Source organism: Melampsora larici-populina (assembly GCF_000204055.1).
Source record: "Melampsora larici-populina 98AG31 unplaced genomic scaffold MELLAscaffold_4, whole genome shotgun sequence".
Lineage (NCBI taxonomy): Eukaryota > Fungi > Basidiomycota > Pucciniomycetes > Pucciniales > Melampsoraceae > Melampsora > Melampsora laricis-populina.
In genome coordinates this window covers 2,276,053-2,294,827 of record NW_006768768.1, presented here as the reverse complement: position 1 = coordinate 2,294,827, position 18,775 = coordinate 2,276,053, and the positions used below count along the sequence as shown (strand labels likewise).

Sequence of the window (18,775 nt, the reverse complement as noted above, 5' to 3'; positions counted from 1 at the left end):
TTTGAATCCGTAGTTTGCCTTGAAAGGTGATACTTCAGTTGATGCATGGTCATTGTTGTTGTACGCAAACTTGCCCAATGGCAGTAAATCCGCCCAGTTGTCCCGTTGGTAGCTGGTGAAATGTTGAAGATATTTTTCAATTACCTTGTTCACTATATCAGATTGTCCATTGGTTTGTGGGTGATAAGCAGTCAAAGGATGTAACAACACGCAAACGCACCGTCGCGGCCGGCAGCACCTGCCTGACTGCGACGACAATGTGATCTACCGCAGTGTCGTCTTGACGCCATCGCAGCGCAGTTGCAGTCACCCAAAAGCTCCCTGAGAAAGCGATGTGCAAGAAAAATCGCTGCACATTGCAGGCCGTCGCGCTGTAAAAGAAACGCAGCGCGCCGCAGGCCGCTGTGTGCTGCGATGAAATGCTGTGTAAAGTGCAGATTTGTAAAGGAAACCACTATTTACCGCCCGGAAAAAAAAACCTGACGCCCCCTTTATTTGGGGTGTTACCCGAGGGTACCCGCGGGTACCCGATGTTGTCAGCGCCACAAACGGCCCCGACGGGCTGTCGGCGGGCTTAAGAATGCGGGCTGATTTGTATTCACAGCCCACGGGGGCTTTTCACCACCAGACAGGGCTTAGGGTGAGGGCTACTTAGCCCTCATTCCACATACGAATGATACCACACACCTCACCATCCATTGATCCACTCACCTTGATCACATCCAACACTCGATCGAACGGCCCAGGGAGACCAACCTGGACTCACCAGATTTGCATGAAGATGATTTGGCTTACGATGGTAAGCACCCGTTCCTTCATTCATCACGTTTTTCACTTCCTCTCCACTTGTACTTACCCCATTGTATCGTATATCCCTTCTTCAGGCGCCCTCCACACTCCCTCCTTTCACCTGGACTTTCACGTTTCAAATCGACAACAACAAATCCTACAGGTTCACAAGCATCCTCATGATGAAGCGAAACCGCAAAGGAAATCTTTTGAACGATAACGGTTCAAATGCTTTGTTGACCTCAAGCTTTCCTCAATCGACACCACAAACCAACTCACCATTACCGACCACACTACCCACTCTGCTATACAACCGACCACACTGCCGAACCACTCTGTTATACACCACCACGTCTATATTCCCTCTCAAACTAACTTTGTAGCCGGACCTTCAGCTCAACCCCATCTGTTCTGGCACTCATCTCCTGGGTTTCCATACCCCAATTCAAATCAATTCGTCTTTTCAAATCCCCCTGGAACAACACCTTTTCCTCCAACTGAATCGCAAACACAATCTCAGGGTCAAACCTCATTGAACGCGACCAATATTCTTTCACTTCCTATGCACTTGAGCACACATGTCAACAACCCAAGCCTTCCGTCATCACAATTCAACCCTACTAGTTCCAGCGATTGCAATAGTGTTGTTACTGTTACCAATGAAGAGCCACCTGAAGGAAACGACGTTAGCATTTTACAAGACTTTGATTTGGCCAACGATGAGCGGGATAATGAATGGCCTCCTATTGGTGAGTCCAGTCCACACCCGTCACGGAATCAATATGATGTGATACTTGATATACTTGATACTTATACATTGTTTCCTGGTATAGGAGCACCTCCTGTACGGTTAATGCAATCGCCAAAAATCGGTAAACCATTCTTTGAAAAGGAGGCTGGAATCATGTATCTCAATGCGGTCGCACGGTATCAAGGCTATGTTTTATCTATCAAGAGCCACAAGCCCAACCTGCAAGGAGAGACGGTACGAATCTATCTAGAGTGTTCCCGGGCAGCCAAACCAAAAAACAAGAAGAAATCGAAGGACGAAACAACTGACAATATGAACGACGAGGACAATCAGGACCATGCTGAGGCGAAGGAGCAAAAGCAGAAGCGTGCGTCATCATCCAAGAAGACAGGATGCACGTTTGAGGTCTCACTCAATTACCATGCTTCTAAAGACCAATGGTTCGTCACGTTGGATGCCAACAAAAATCCTCTCAAAGCGATTCACAATCATCCTCCTTTTGATCATCTCCACGAAGAAAGTCGATATCGACAAATCAATGATGAAAATGACAAGACAATTGCTCTCTTAAGCTCGGCTGGTGTTCGACCTCGCAACATTCGACCCCTTCTCAAAGTTGACAGTGGTGCCGATGTACTGGTGCGCGATATCTACAATGCCCGGGCACGTCACAAGAAGTGCTGGCTCAACGGAAGAACACCCATTCAAGGGTTATTCGATTTAGTAACAGAACTTCATTGGGCTTTTCGTACGGTTACTTCAGAAAACGGTACCCTCCAATCCTTCTTCTTTGCGAGTCCTGAGGCTATTCAGCTTGCCAGACGGTTTCCGACGGTTTTAGGCATTGATTGCACCTACAAGACGAACCATTTTAATTTACCACTCCTCCACATTGTCGGTACCACCAACACGCACAAATCTTTCACTGTAGCGCTTTGTTTCATGCATAGTGAGACAGAAGACGCTTACGAATGGGCCATGCAACAGCTGAAGTCCATTGTCTTTGACTCCGATGCAACCGTCAGCCTTCCTCAAACGTTTGCCACCGACGCCGAACCTGCTCTCTTTAATGCGATTAACACTATCTTTCCAGACTCCGTACACATTTTATGCATCTGGCACATTAATGAGAACATTGGAAATAATTGTAAGAAGCATTTTGACACGAACGAGGAATGGGATGAGTTTATGAAGGTATGGAATCAGTTTGTTTCCTCAACAACTCCTGAAGACTATGATATCAACTTGAAAGCCCTCACCGTCATTGCTAAAAAACACCACATCCTCGAATACTTGGAGCGCAATTGGCTCCATCGAACCAATAAGTTTGTATCACTTTTTACGTCGTCAACACCTCACTTTGGCAATTCATCTACATCCCGGGTCGAAGGTGGCCACTTTGGATTGAAGAACTTTTTAGAAGGTCGCAACAACGACTTTCTAACCTGTTTCAATGCATTCAAACGGCATGGTGAACATCAGTTCAATGAAATCATGGTATCATTTGGAATTGAGAAGGGCAAGACGCTTCAGGACATACCTCCGTTCCTTAAAGACCTTCACGGCGTAGTTTCTCACTTTGCTATCAAGGAGATAACATCCCAGTACCAGAAGATATCTCAATCTCAACAGCAACCCGACCGGCCTTGCACTAAGACTTCTCGAACCGCATGGGGAATGCCATGTAGTCATGACATCGCTGCTGAACGCGAAGTTTCCGAAACCCTCTCGCCGAATCTGGTTCATGATCAATGGCGCCTGGTGATGGACATCGCACCCCAATCACGACAAGGCCTTCAAGATGCCGCACGATTGAAGTTTGATGCCTTATTGAGTCTACCTGAACATGCACTCTGTAAAATCTATGAGGAAGTGGACCTTATGAAAACCGGACGATTCTCATTGGTTCCTATCTTACCACCTGATGTCAAGCACAACACTCGAGGTCGACCACGTACTGGAAGCCAAAAGAAACAAGCGGTCTCTAAAAACAGTCGATGGAAATCAAGACATGAAGTTGAAGAAACTAAAAGAAAGAAAAAAGAGAAGTCCAAACGAAGACGAGTCGAACGAGCCCTTACTCGAGAAGAGGAGATGTTGGATGAAGACTCTGTGGATCCAGAATCATCCGAGAACGACTCCCAACCTGAAGATGTCACAACACACACACACACTTCCGCCATCTCATCAATCCCAAACAAAGCTACCTCTAACTCATCCAAGCCAATTACCACCACGACCACAAAGACTTATAAATGCAGCAAATGCAGCGAACCAGGCCATCGGGCCAACAAATGTCCTGCAAACCGCGTAGTTTCTCAGGCAGAAATCAAATCAACTCCTCCTGTCAAATTGAACACTGCAAATGAGCCTAGTGATTTGTTGAATAACAAAAACGAAGACAACCTACCTACCGATTTGTTTTGGCAAAAAGAACATAATGAACACTTGTTACTTTTTGGTGTGGATGACAAAAGTGATGTTGATATCGGGTCCGAGACAGAGGATGACAAAATACTTTGTGTATTTTGCGATGAAGAAATGCCGGTGAATCCTTCAGAGAAACTTCTCTCTTTGCAGGCCGAACTCCTTGCTATGCCCGAGATAACTCAGGAACTTACTCGTCCCAGAGTGAGGTCCCATCTAGTAAGTAAAACACCCTTCTAACGTCTGTATTTCAGACGTCTTGTTGACATCGGTTCTCTTGTTTTAGTTCCCAATGACTGTGTCGTTTTGCTCACTTCATGAGGCTGAGCGTGTTGTAATCCCCAATGGTATCAGTCAGGGGTGGCCAACCTCGATGGACTTCAACGGTCTTTCAAGGTAAACCCCATCAAACCCCATCTAGAATTTGTGTTTAACCCCACTCGCTGACGCTATTCTGTGTTGTACAACAGGCGCGTAGAATCACATGTCAAATTTCTTTCCAAGATCATCAAACATGAAACGAAATCAACTTATTACAACCTAGCTAAGCAAAAACGGACCACCGGTGATCGAGGTCCAATGTTACAATTTGAAGGGTTCGAAATTGAGATTTCTGGCTAGTGAGTCCATGAGTCAAGCGCTGCTCCATAATGAGATGAATGGTCTAACACTAAAGTTATGTTTACATCAGTTATGGATACAAAGGTCTTGAAGTCATTGTAACAAAACTCGAGCGGATCTTCTTATCCAAATCATCCGATGCACAACTCAACAACAAAAACACAGCCCCACTGGGCCCTGACTTGTTCATTCGTCGTGTCCTGCTTCCCAAAATAAGCCTATGTTTGATTGCTGAGGATCTAGGATTAGCTCGAACCGATCATATAGTCACAGCAACACTTGAAGTGAGTCGAAACTTTGGCGCTGCAGTGTTCCCGATCGAGTACAAATACGAGGACAAGAACATTGACAAGTCCGAATCTCTGCAATCTAATACTATCCACAAAATCTGCCTTGTGAAACCAGATGAACAGTTGATATTGAAACAACTACCAGCCATAATAGTACCATATATCAAATCAATTCACAACCCTCCTCCGTATGGGAATTGTGGGTTTTACGCGATTGCGGCTTCCATGAACATGTTCACCAAGGATTCTTACCTTGTCATTCGCCGAGAAATGAAGGCTGAACTCTCTTCCCATCAAGAAGATCACACAAAACTGATATCAACGCCTTCTCAGCGCCCCCGAACAAGAAAACAGCAATCTGACGCAGAGGAAGTGGTACAAGATCTTATGGGTCGGCTTGACCACGAGGCAATATCTTGCACTAGAGAGTACTGGTTGAGGATGCCTTCATTGGGCTGGGTGATAGCAAGCGCGTTCAACCGCCCCGTGCTTCTTTTCAATCCGGAAAGGAGCAATTGTTATTTATTTTTCCCTTATCGAACACCACCTAACAAAGAAGCCCCAATAGTACTCGCGTTTGTCAATGGTATGCACTTCGTCAGTCTAGGTCTGGGTCATCTTTGTGAGCTTTTAGTACCTTTTCCTGAAGTGTATGGACAGGTCCAAAATGCGGCAATGCTTGAGACCACTTTGGTTCCTCAATGGGTAAAGGAATACAACGCTGAGTTGGAAAGATGGACTTCTCACCGTTGATTCTCATGTTGTTTCATTTCTTGTTTTTTTTTTTTGCTTTTCCTACTTTTTTATTCTTTCTTGATCAGTTGATGTGTTGTTGTTGCTTGTGTCTGGGAGAATAAATGATTGTTTTGTCTCAAGATTTGCTTGTAATCGATATCGATCGATCTCTATTGATACTTTGTAATTGATCCTCTCTTGATACTTCATGTTTTCAATACAATCACGTTTCGTTCTCAATACAATCACGTTTCATTCTATACATTCACTTGAGAAACACACAAAAAAAAGAGTAAGCTTGACTTGAAAGCTTCACGAGACCAACCAAACCACACAAAGTAGGTCACTTTGGAGTAGCCCGCTTTGATTTTGAAGCAGGCTGAGGAAATTCACAGCCCGCGAATTACCCGGAAAGGGGGCTTTGGGTTTTTTTTCCGGGCGGCAAATAGTGGTTTCCTTTGTAAAAGAGAAATTATTTTTTGAAGAAAAAAATAAAAAGTATAATAGGGCAGTTCAAGTTTGGGATTCCGAGCATTTGAAAAAAAGCCAGCGAGCAGGCTTTTTATGACGCGAGCATGCCTAAAAAGCCTGCTTGGGTTCCTTAAAATGTTGCAAATATAAGTTTCAACGCCTTTGAGACAAAGGCACAAAAGAGTCCAACGGACATTTCTTTTTTTGCCAATGAGTCCAACCGACATTCTTTTTTGTTGCCAATGATCAACCATGGAGTATCCACTGGTAAAAGAGATCAGACTCAGATCCCACTTGCTTTCTGAGCTGAAGAGCCTCTGCATCTTGCCCGTACACCATCATCTTCGACAAGAACCTAAATCAACCTCATCAAACCATCTTGAATCAGCTCGACTCGATGCCTCGAATGTCAGAACAAGCAAAGATGCTCCGTGAACTCACTGAACTATCTGTCTTTGCACATGCGGAATCAAATCTTTCATTACCTGGGATAGATGGAGTTGAAGATATGGATGACCTTCCCACCGATGGCAGCTTGTTCTACCCTGACGATCCTGAGATGGCCGAACTCTATGATCACCTCTTTGATGACGAAGATGAATGGGCTGAATGCCTGATTTTGGTTTTGAAGACCAGATACTTAGTCCCTCGATTTCGCGCTCCTCTAGCCAGTCCGTTCAATCTGAAGGACATGTTACGTGATCGATGTACCGATTTTCAACAAGCCATGAGAACGTCTCCTGAGGGTTTCAATGCCCTTCTCGCGTTGATAGAGACCCACCCAGTGTTCTTTTCAACTAGCCGGAACCCGCCACCACCTATCGAACAACAACTTGCTATCACCTTGGAGCGTTTAGGAAGCAACGGAAACGGTGCTTCCGTTGGTAGATTTGCTCGAAACTACAAAGTCGGCCGTGGAACTGTCATCAACTGTACACGCCGGGCAATCTTGGATCGAGGGAAATCTTACCTTCAATGGCCAAACAGCAAAAGGCGTAAGGCCATCTCCCATGTACTCGATGGCGACGGCTTTCCAGGATGCGTTGGCTTCGTCGACGGGACAACTATCCCCTTATTTCAAAGACCCGGAGTTGATGGAGAGGTTTTCTTCGATCGCAAGCACAGATACTCTATCAATGTTCAAATCATCTGTGATTGCGATCGAAGAATCACTTATGCCTATGCTGGGTGGCCAGGCTCTTGTTGTGATAGTACGGTATTTAACAAAACCAACATTGCCATCAATCCAGAAAGATACTTTGATGAAGGTACGTTTTTGACCGCCTATCCAAGTAATTCGTACTCACTCATCTGTGTTCATTTGTGACAGGCGAGTACCTCATCGCCGACTCTGCGTATACACCAACCGAGACAGTTGTTCCGTCTTACAAAGGCCAAGCTGCAGAGGTTAGCAGAAATCAAGAATTCAACTGGTGTGTGGCCAAAGTACGAGTATGTAATGAGCATTCCATTGGAGTCAGTAAGCTCCGCTGGGCCTCACTACAGTGTTTACGCCTGGCATTGAACAATCCAGAAGATATGTCACACATTCTGGATTGGATTTGGTGTTGTTTGATACTCAACAACATGCTGGCAAAATTTGGAAATGCGTGGGACATTATTTCACAAGATATCATTGATAATGAAATTGACCAACCTGCTATCAATGAGAATTTGGACATGGATGCTGATGAGGTGGAGCGTGGAAGATCAATGAGGGAATTTGTGCGTGATCATGCTGTTGCTTACTGCTGGGAAAGTGGTGTCCTTCCCATTGTTTGATAAAGTTGTATTTCACATTTGTTCATTAAACACACTTTTTGTTTATTCAATAGAATTGTATTTCCATTTCATGAGAATTCTCAACTTAGACACACTTTATGTTTGTTCACTTGCTCTTTCATCCAATTAATTCAACTCACATTTTGTTTGATGTGTCTCAATCTCAATAAATGTTCATGCAAACAAAGTAAATTCATTCACATTCAAAAGTTTTTTTTAACTCTACAAAAGAGTGCACTGACAAAAGAAGACAAAGGAAAATTTACATTTGTTTTATTGTTTTATTGTTTAGGGAAGTAAATAAAAAGTTTTTTTATGTTTATGTGATAGAAGGAAAATTTACATTTTTTTTATTTTTTAGCGAAGTAAAAAGTTTTTCATGTTTACGTGATTGACCATCTATTGAATGATAACAAAAAATCAAAGGAATGTGAAATGGAATGTGATTGGCTTGAGTCCTGTCAATCCCAATCACAAGACCAGATGGGAAGAAGGCACCTGAAACCTGTCAGTGCGCCTTAGAGGGTGAGGTAGTTGAAAGGTAGTCGAAATTGACTGATTGAAGTCTTGATGAAATGAGATTGACTGATTGAACTAACAAATAAAGTCAAAATTGACCAATTGACTGTGTTGTTTTGAATTGATAAACAAAACCGGTAAGAAAGAGAACTGATGAATAAAACTAAAGATTGAATACGGCTGAGAGTTGAAGTCTTGATGAAACAAATAAAGACAATGACAAAATTGACTGATTGACTTCTTGGAAAAACAAAATCGTTAAAGACAATAATAAGATTGATTGAGTGATTGAGTTGAAATTGAAATTGACTGAGTTGTTTTGAATTGATTAAAAAACGAAACCGGTTGATGATTGACTGATTGAATTTTTTAAAGACAATAGAAAACTTGACTGCTTGAACAACTGCTTGAGACCGGTAATAACAATAATAAGATTGACAGATTGAACTGATGAATAAAATTGAAGATTGAATACGGCTGAGAGTTGAAGTCTTGATAAAAAGAATAAAAATTTCCTATCGATCTTCTTGTGCCTTGGGGGGAAAGACAACATTCAAAAAATCTAGGACTTCGGTTGGTGTCTTGCCTGATATAGCAAGATCTTTTGCTAGTTGATTTCTCTCCTGTCGTTCACGGATAATGGCCTCTGCAGCAGCATTCTCCCTGGCCTCCTTGCGATCGAGGTGATACTTTTCTCTATTCCAGTCCAATTCGCTTTTTAACTCCTTTTTTGCATCAATTTCCTTACGTTTGGCTTCGTTGTACTTTGTGTTCTCAAACTCGTGTCGCCAATTCAAATTCTCCCTGAGGACCTCCATCTTCTGCTCGCTTGTACTTTGAAGGGCTGATGCTAGAGGATGCTTGAAATCCTTGGTTCGAACATTGGCCGGATCGATTGACAGTAGAGGATCCAAGCCACAACTGGCCAAAGTCTTAGTCTTAGAGTGGCGGCCCGAAGCGGCGGATTTGGAAGTTTGACCCCGAATCCTAGGCTTGACTTCCTTGCTGGTGGATTGAGCCTTTGCTCCCGTAGTTTGAGATCGTCTGGTAGTGGTTGAAGCTGAGGTTGAGGCCCCAATCAGGCTCTTTGGCGCAGGCTGTACAACTTTTCTTTCAGTGATCTCGTCATCGGTCGTGTTGTCAAGTGCGAGTTCAGATGCTGTGAGACCTTTTTCCTAGATAAATTGAATTGAACAAAACAAAGAAGAGGATATAAAAAGATCAGTAATGATCAAAATTGGAAAAATGATCAAAAGAAAAAGCTTACACTTCTAGTGCGCTTCTTTGGCGCAGGCCCTTTACCTTTGATATTTCCAATTTCCAAATCATTGTCCATATCCAAACGGGGAGTAAGAGGGGGGGAAGGCCATCATCAGAGCTATCGTCATGGTCGCTTTTGGTGGTTGGATGTTTGACTTGATTGTCTTCAGAATCTGAGACAACTATCTCCTTTTGACGTCAATTGTCTTGGGATTGTTGATTGTCTTCAGAATCCGAGACAACTATTTCCTTTCCAGCTCCAAATTCTTCTTCATCTTCTTCCCATTCACCATCTTGATCTTCGCCTTCCTCATCTTCATCACATTCTTCTTCTTCACCATCTTGATCTTCAATAAGTCCGCTATCCATGATACCAAATGCGTTTACATTTCCTTTATCTTTGAAGATCTCGTTCAACTGCTCGAAACAAGGACATAAAGACTCGTGCTTCTCGGCAAGAGTCCAAATTCCACGCTGGTTGTCCTTCTTGCTAGTTCCAGAACCGGTATCTGCATTCAAACGTTTCGCTTTCATATAGTTTCCTTTCCACCAATCCATTCGCAGCTTGAGTGAACGCCCAGTAAGTCTCATTTTTGTAGTCTTGTTTCGAATATTGTAATTGTTCTCAATAGTTCTTGCTAATTCATTCAAAATCTTTTGTGGAAGCATTGATTGTCCAGTGACCTTAGTTTTGCCACCACCACCACCAAACAGGGCATTTCGGACATTAGGACGATCTAGATTGGCAATAATTTCTTCGTAGTCAAGTTTTTGAAGGGGTGGGGCTTGGTACGACGATGAGGACGGAGGTGCTGCTGAACTGGGATTCGATTTTGATTCAGGAGGGGTTTAGCTTTTGCACTAGGAGTTCGAGGTTTTTGAGCCTTTGATCCTGAAGAAATCGGTTGAGCTGATTGATGTCGTGCTTTGGCGGCCACGAGTGATCTTCGAACTTCAGCAGGTGTAGGCTTACCCTTGCCTGTGTGTCCGCTTGCAGCAAGATCTGCCTCAAGCTGAGCTTTAGTTCGGCGAGGTGTACGGGCAACCTGACGAGATTTCTGATGTCAGCTCCTGCGTATCAGAGATTTGGGAAGACAGAGGACTTACTGAACTAGCAGGTTGCTCCGATGTGGCCATTGTGCTTTAGAATGTTGTTTCGATTCAATTGATTAATTGAGATTTGAAAGGATTTGTTTTGATTCAATTGAAATGATTTGAGATGATTTAAAATGATTCAATTTGAATTGATTTGAATTGAAATTATTTGAGTTGATTCGATTCGATTTGATTTGAATTGATTAATTTGATTGATTTGATTAAGTCAGATCCTGATTCAGATTGAAGTCGATAGAGATAGAAGGTGATTGATTCAATTTGAATTGATTTGAATTGAAATGATTTGAGTTGATTCGATTCGATTTGATTTGAATTGAATTGATTAATTTGATTGATTTGATTAAGTCAGATCCTGATTCAGATTGAAGTCAATAGAGATAGAAGGTGATTGATTGAGATTGGGGATTGGTTGTGTAGATGAGCTGATTGAAGAGTTTGAATTGAAAGAGTTGTGTACGAAGAGGATGATGAATTGAAGCTGATAGAGATTTGTAGAGTGAAATGAGGATTGGATTTGAGGACCACACGATAAGCAAAGGAGGATGAGGTGAGGATGAGGTGATCGAAAAGTGAATGAGGATGAGGTGATTGAAAAGTGAAATTGGAAAGGAAGGGGTGATCGGGAGAGGGTATGGCAGAAAAAGAGACGGTTGAGACAGGGTATGGCAGAGAAAGAGACGGTGGAAAAGGGTATGGGAGAGGGAGAGGGCAGGTGAACGTCTTTGAACTGTTTCTCACCTGCTCTCACCCGATTTTTTTGTCTATGAGCCAAAAGACTTATAAATTATAAGTCAACTTATAATTTATAAATCACCGAGCCACCTCGAGAGGTGGCTCGGTGGTCTTAAATTATGTGTTTTGGTTTAAGGACATCGAGCATGTCTTAAAACGTAAAAATGTGCCTTAAAACCCAAACTTGAACTGCCCTAATACGAATTCGACTAAAGAAAGTATAATAAAATATAACTATAGAAAACATATTCGCTGTGTCGCAGGGTACCCCCTGCGGTGCTTTCACTGCAACAGCGGCCCGGGAAAACCGCAGGCAACCCCGCGCGGCGTCCCAGGTGTACCTTAGGGGCTGTCTGGTTCACTGCAACAGCGGCTCGACCACAACCACAGTGTCATTTTACTCACTGGCAGGCCAGTGAGTACGTCCAGCTCAATCCAATCTCAATCCAATCTCAAATCCATGTCAGTTCAATATCAATCCAATCTCAATGTTTGGCCTAGAGTAGCAGACAAACAACCTTCCAGAATGAACTGGAATAAAGTTCGGTTGCATGTCCACACATGAAGGTGTCAGAATGTCTGCAAGGTTTGAGAGATTATGCAGCCCATGCATACCCCCCACTCAAACATAATTGGACATCAAACTGATATTGAACTGACATTGAATTGAGATTGGATTGAGGTGAATGGAACTCACTGGCCTGCCAGTGACTAGTAAAATTACACTGTGAACGCTGTCGCAGCGCAGTCGCAGTCCCCGGCGGGGGGGTTTGCGTGTTGGATGTAATTGTATCCCAAGTTTTTTATCTAACCAAGGCTGCTTTCACAGCCGCATGGTCATCCTTTTCCATCACTAGATCAGTTGGGTCTTGTTCTTGGGTCGGTGTGGTTGACGTTGGTTGCTGAGTCTGATACAAATTCTAGGAGGGGAAGGGGCTTGCCAGCTGTCTCAGGTAAGGGATTGATAAAAAGCACATCAAACTCACATTGCGGGGGCAATGGTTTATCTAAAAGAATATGTGCCCCCTTGTCAGGTGTCCTAACTTGCCCCATATGGTCCTTCATTGAGTTGATAGGGGTGGTTTGTGGATATGATGAGACTGTTGACACAGCCACAATGGTTGTAAGTTCCTCTTTGAGAGGTGTGTACTCAATTCCTGTGTCGTTATCAGATGCATTGTGTGTATGGTGTTGTCCGGGTTAAGCTCTAGGATTCAAAGGGGCTTGCCAGCTATTTTGGGTACAGGGTCAACAGGAAACAGGTCACACCCAAATTGTGGGGGCCATAATGTATCAAGACTGATACATGCCCCCTTGTCAAATGTCATAGCTTTCCCCTTATGACATCCTATTAGGTCCGTAGGGGTGGTTTTTGGAGATGACAAGGCTTTAGGTACAGCCACAATGCGGGCTAGTGTCTGTCTGGTGGGTGTGTGACAAGGGTGGCAACATTGGTGGTGGGTCTGACATTGCTGCTGTATTTAGAAATCATCTTCAATTAACTGTGCCTTGTAGCCAGTTGATCTTGTGGTGATTGCTCTTGATCCAAGGAATACCTAAAGTTCTGTCCTAAGTGTTCTTAATCAGTGTAATGATGAAGTGTGAGTGGGTTGGATCTTGGTCTATAGTGAGGTTAATTTCATAACACAATGTTGTCCTGGATCCATCAAATCCAGTCACATCTCTTGAAGTATACACTGTGTAATGCAGGAGTCCGGCTCCTGAGGCATAGGCTTCTCCAAGAACATTATGAGTTGCCCCAGAGTCTATGAGGAGGTGGGTTGGTGAAATTTTAAGTGGTGTGGCGCATGGGAGATGGGACAAATGAAATGAGAAAGGCATAAACAGACATGGATTGTCACTTTTGCAGGTTACAATTGCCCTAGCTCCAATTTCTAAATTATCCCTAATGTCCTTTGACCTCAAGCTAGGCACAACCTTCAGGCTCGAGGGCCTCCATTTTTTGATTCATCAGCATGACTAATCCCCTCTCCTTTATCACCATCTCTTCCTCCTAAAGCAGCTAATATTCCCGCTAACTCAGCAATCTTAGCACTATACATATCTTTCCCCTTCTTTCCATGGTTTGGACAGTCATTAGCTTGGTGACCTTTTTTGGAGCATTGAAATCAAGAGCAAGTCCTCAATCTCCTAGCCTTCTCTTCATTGGATAATCTAACGAATGAGGACAGTATATCCATCACATTAGGGTCACAAGTAGGGGTACTGATATTATTCAAAGTGTCTGCGGCTCCATGGAATGGTTTGAGCTAAAACTCATGATAAGATTTTTTAGCCAGAATCAGGGTGTAGAGTCCTAGGTGCATGTGCATATAAGAACAAGTCGTAGTGGTATAGAATTTATATACGGTGCACCTGACTCAAAGCAATCAAAAGGTCCACTATGGGGCAGACTAAAAAAGTATTACAAAGTAACATAAAAAGGGATAGGCAGGTGGAACCAAAGTTATATATGAATCATAACAATGATCATATGAAAAGTAGATCTTGAAAGCTGAGAACACTTTTTGGAGAAGCATTTCATTTCCTTCAGTAAAGAAGTAAAGAAGTGGGAAGAACTGAAGGTTAAGATCATCCGCCAGATTTTAAATAATCAATGAACGTAAACCGTTTCTTCATTATTTGAAAAGGTGATGAAAGAATTTTGCAGAAAAGTTGGCACAAGAGTGCAAACCTCAAGCAATGGAGATGGCTTGCATATACTTTGTCATGGCCATGTCACAAGTCTTTGTAACCTATTCTTGTATCTAGAAGCTCACTCCTAGTGCACAATGAACTGCAACAAAACTAGTGATCAGTGCATTGAAACCTTCAGCTAACGTTGGGCGTGGAAGGCAGGGCTTCACAGGTTTATACAATACATACAGCAGAGCCACAACCTGATCCAAATCCAAATCCATGACTATCCATATAATACAAAAGAAGGTACGTAGAAAATTGAGAAATACATTCTCCTGACACTCAATCATAACCTCACTTCTTGCAATCTGCCCTGATGTATCTTCAAGGAAGAGAAACATGACACCCATTTTTTCACTCAGATCAAACTCTTCCCAGTTGCTTTGGATGTATCTTACCAATCAACTTCCAACAACCCCAAGCAGAGACTACAGCACTAAACCCTCCGAGGCTAATTGTCAAAAGAGCCATTTTGATCAGTAGGAACACCTAATCCACATAGAACAAAAAAACTCACACAAATACCATTGTAATACCTCCAGGACCATCATTATCTTTTTTCACAATTTTGAAAATCCCAGATGCAAAGAGATTGATTAGCAATTGAGGTATTACAGCAAATATATTTTGAATTCCATAAATGGTACCAGCCAGATTCTCATCAGTCGCTGGATGATCAAATCCTTGAAGGTCATCTAGCAGACCCTCATATTCATCATCATCCACATGATGTATTGGGTTTGATGAGGGGTGCACATGGGTCGAAGAAGGTCGATATTGGTTCAGAGGAATAACGGTATGCGGATCAATTGGATCATCCAATATCTCTTGTGCTAGCTTCAATATTTTGAAAGTTAACGTGGAAGAAGGATAGAAAATCATCAATTAAATCAGTACAGGCATTACTCGTCAATCATTCTTAGGGGCATATATCAGTTTCAAAAAGACGTACCAAAGTGCTTGGAGCCCACAGTGTCACAGCCCAACTGATTCCAAGAATACCTATCATTCCACTGGCTAAGCGAACCTCCTTCGCCCAGACCCAACTAGTTACTAACATTATACTTAACAGACACAAAGCCGACATCCATAATTTTGCCAATTGCCTACTTCCTTTGAACCAAATTGGTAGAATTATACTTGCGATCAAAGAAACGATTGATTGAGATAACAAAGCTTGACTTCCTATCCTGGTTGCTTGTTCTCGATCTTGTTGTTTGGTGGTCATGGTCCATATCTCCACGATCCAAGTACTCGAATAAAATAAAACCGGAAACCAACCGATCGATGACCAAAACGTGATCCAACAAATCCTCTTCACGTTACTGTCTTCTCCGAGTCTTACCCAAGCCTGATATAATCTGTGATAAATCTCTAAGAGCTTTGGAACTGAGGTCTTTGTAATCTGTAAAGGTTTTTCCCGAACCATCATACAGGTGATAGATAGAGTGATGATGAAGATTGCAGTGCACATCATTGTGATCAGTTTGAGTTGAGTAGACGAGCTGTTCAGTAGCTTTGGTAAATTCGCTTCGGAGATAGAGTAGAGTGATACAGCGCCTATTCCGGCTATGCGAGAGTAGTAAGCATTCGCTATAGCCTGTCTGTCGGATGAAAGGATATCGACAATCAGGCATCGGGATGTGACCATGACAACATTCAGTGAGAAATCCCTATTTGTGTACAATTAAGCCCGAACAAAGCCAAGTTAGTGTGATATCATTGGATAGATCGATATTTCGCCTACGCGGAGCCAATCTCCTTTACGGATATATACGTTGCGGAAAAGATGGTGTCACTGACATCAGATAGAATGCAAATGCAGCCAGCCAGATGGTGATGGTTCGATGCTATATATGTATTTTCGTACATTAGTAGTTATTCAAGCGATCGAACCTCTTAGGGAAAGAGAGGGTGCAAAGGCAGAAGAAAGTACCCAATCAGATCCAATATCAATAACAAATCCGACCAGTTCGCGAGCCCAAACAAAGGAGATGATCGACAGTACCGTGACAAGACCTAAGAAGCCAAGACGGGTCGGTCATCAGGTACATGTGGATTGTTATCTTTATCAAGAGAAGAGTATTAAATTGACCTCCAAGCATCATGAATGGTCGCCGACGGCCTAAACGATGCTTACAGCTGTCGGCATAGATTCCTACGATTTCGTTTCAATAGTAAGCGGATCGAGATGATCATGTGAGAAAGAATTGGTGATTCATGAGAATGAGTCTTGGAGAATTGGATGCCAACCGACAATAGGTTGCATGATCAGTCCTATGAAAATGACCACACTAGCTTTGATCAGCCTGAAGTCGAACGAGATAGGAAAGAAAAACAGTATTCGTCTCGAATCTTACCACTCAATGGTCCAGCTAAGAACACTACTGCAATTCCACTTTTAGACATCCCGAGCGAAAGTAGGTAAGGAGATGCTTGGCCCATCTCGGTCGACCTGTTTGTAGCAGACTTTCAGTGAGATCGTCTCCGGCCTGAATATCCTATGGAGAAATGTGCCCACCAAACCACTTGAGTGCCAAGGGCTGGGATGGTGAGATAAAATATCAAGAGTGCTTCATCGATCTTGATCTTGCCCGTGATAGCCTGTATCCCTGTCCTGGTTGAAAGCATGTTTGTTTGATAACTGGCTGTCTTTCTTGACCTCCGAAACTGAAAAAAGGTGAGGGATAAGTCCGAGGACATTAAGAAATTTTACTGAAACGTTGTATACCAGGGGGTAATGTCCTCGGCCTCGGCCGGTTCCTGTGACGATTTCAAAGGTTTTGTCACCTGAACCGCCCAGGAAGGTGTGGAACCGGTTTCGCCAAAACCGATTCGGACACCGTTCCACCACCGCTTCTGGAACGAGCTGCATGTCAGCAACTGTTTGAGAACGGCTCCTGAGGCGGTGGTGAAGCGGTCTTTTTGACACCGATTGCAATCGGTGTCGAACTACCTTCAGCAACGACGACTTAACGTGCAAGTTGTTTTTGTGAGTTACCATGCGAGCAATCGAACATCGCTGATGGTTGTAGCCTTAGGCCAGCTTTGGAAAGTTGTTCATCATCAGACTGGTCATTTGCTACACACTTTGACTATCTTGATTGTATCTAGATCTGTGCTGGATTCTCAATAGATTACAACACTGGTTTATTCAAGACATCAACTTATCAAAAGAATCTCACCTTAAAAGTGGAGGTTGCCACAACTCCAGAAGAAAAACTTTTAGTCTTGATACCCATGCTGCAACGGCGTACAGGTGGAGCAATTGTTTATGTGACCACCCAAGTGATGCAGAAGATTTGGTACAACTTTTGCGTAGGAGAGAATTAGACGAAGCTGGTGTCTATCATGCTGGTATGAGTTCGGAAGATAGGTTGAGAACTCAAGAAAAATTCATCCAATCTTGCTCGAACGCTTTGTAATCATATGTCAAACGGACCGTCTAATTCTTCGGTACGAATTCTCTTTCCGATTCCAGCATTGATGATAACACGACTTACCTATCACCACGTTATTTGTTCTGATCAAATGGTGCTCACAGTGTGGTCTTTATGGTGTAGCGGTGAAACGCTTTGTGGCCGTGCTCAGGACCTTTTCTTGGTTTTGAGCCTGGGTTCAAGACCCATTGCTCCTTTTTTCTTTTGGCAAATCTACGGCGTACCCTCGGAACGTTCCAGGGACCGTGTTTAGGTGTCACCGAGGTGGTTTGCTTGCACCGCCAAAAACGGTGATGGGAACCGCTTTTGTGCGGTCCCATCTGAAATCGTCTCAGAAACGACACGAATAGTTCAAAACCGTGACGGCAGGAAAACAGTTTCGAAAACCGTTTTCTTGCCGTAGGTTTACCCCCTGGTGTAAGCTTCTCAAGCTTAATAAACCCCTCTCGGCGCGGCCGCGTCCGGAGGGGCTTATGACCGATCATTGGTTTTGGCGTGAACACTCCACGGATTATGAGTCCTTGTGTAGTTTTTTTTGTTTTGCCGCTTCCCTCGCAAACAAACATCACTTTACCCCGTAGTAATGTTGACATCAAATTTTTGGCCGCATCGACCAGAGTGTCTATGATGTTAGCCTACAAGATTATGTAGAAAGTTATGTTGAACGTCCTTCCCTGCAGAGTAAAGTGATGTTTGCTTGCAAGGGGAGCGGCTAAACAAAAAAACTACACAAGTTCAAACAACATGCTTTCAACCAGGACAGGGATTCAGGCTATCACGGGCAAGATCAGGATTGATGAAGCACTCTTGATATTTTATCTTACCATCCCAGCCCTTGGCACTCAAGTGGTTGGGTGGGCATTGATATTGTGAGTCCTTTTGATTCTTGAATCAATAATTTTCCTAACTGACATGGGGTTTTCAGTTCTTAACGCATGTCACGCTCCCCAGTTGACTCACAAGCAAACATGCCTGTACTTGATACAGCCATTGTGAAGTAAACAAATTAAATCCCCCTCTATATGGACACCATCTCACATTGCTCACATTTTATAAATCACAGCTCTGCCAAAAAGAACAAGGTCTACTGGGTGGATGTGTCCCAGTCCAAAAAGAAATCTTAGAACACATGGATAATGCTT

General features: G+C 43.2%; 1 protein-coding gene across 1 annotated transcript; it reads right to left on the bottom strand.

The window, feature by feature from the left end:
* Window positions 1-14,556: 14,556 nt before the first annotated feature.
* On the bottom strand, window positions 14,557-16,602 carry MELLADRAFT_92456 (uncharacterized protein; the record flags this gene model as incomplete). Its single annotated transcript, XM_007405564.1, has 6 exons — window positions 14,557-14,644; window positions 14,711-15,030; window positions 15,146-15,866; window positions 15,997-16,043; window positions 16,197-16,351; window positions 16,554-16,602. The coding sequence occupies 6 exons, from the start codon at window positions 16,600-16,602 to the stop codon at window positions 14,557-14,559; spliced, it is 1,380 nt and encodes a 459-aa protein (XP_007405626.1).
* Between the last annotated feature and the right edge of the window lie 2,173 nt (window positions 16,603-18,775).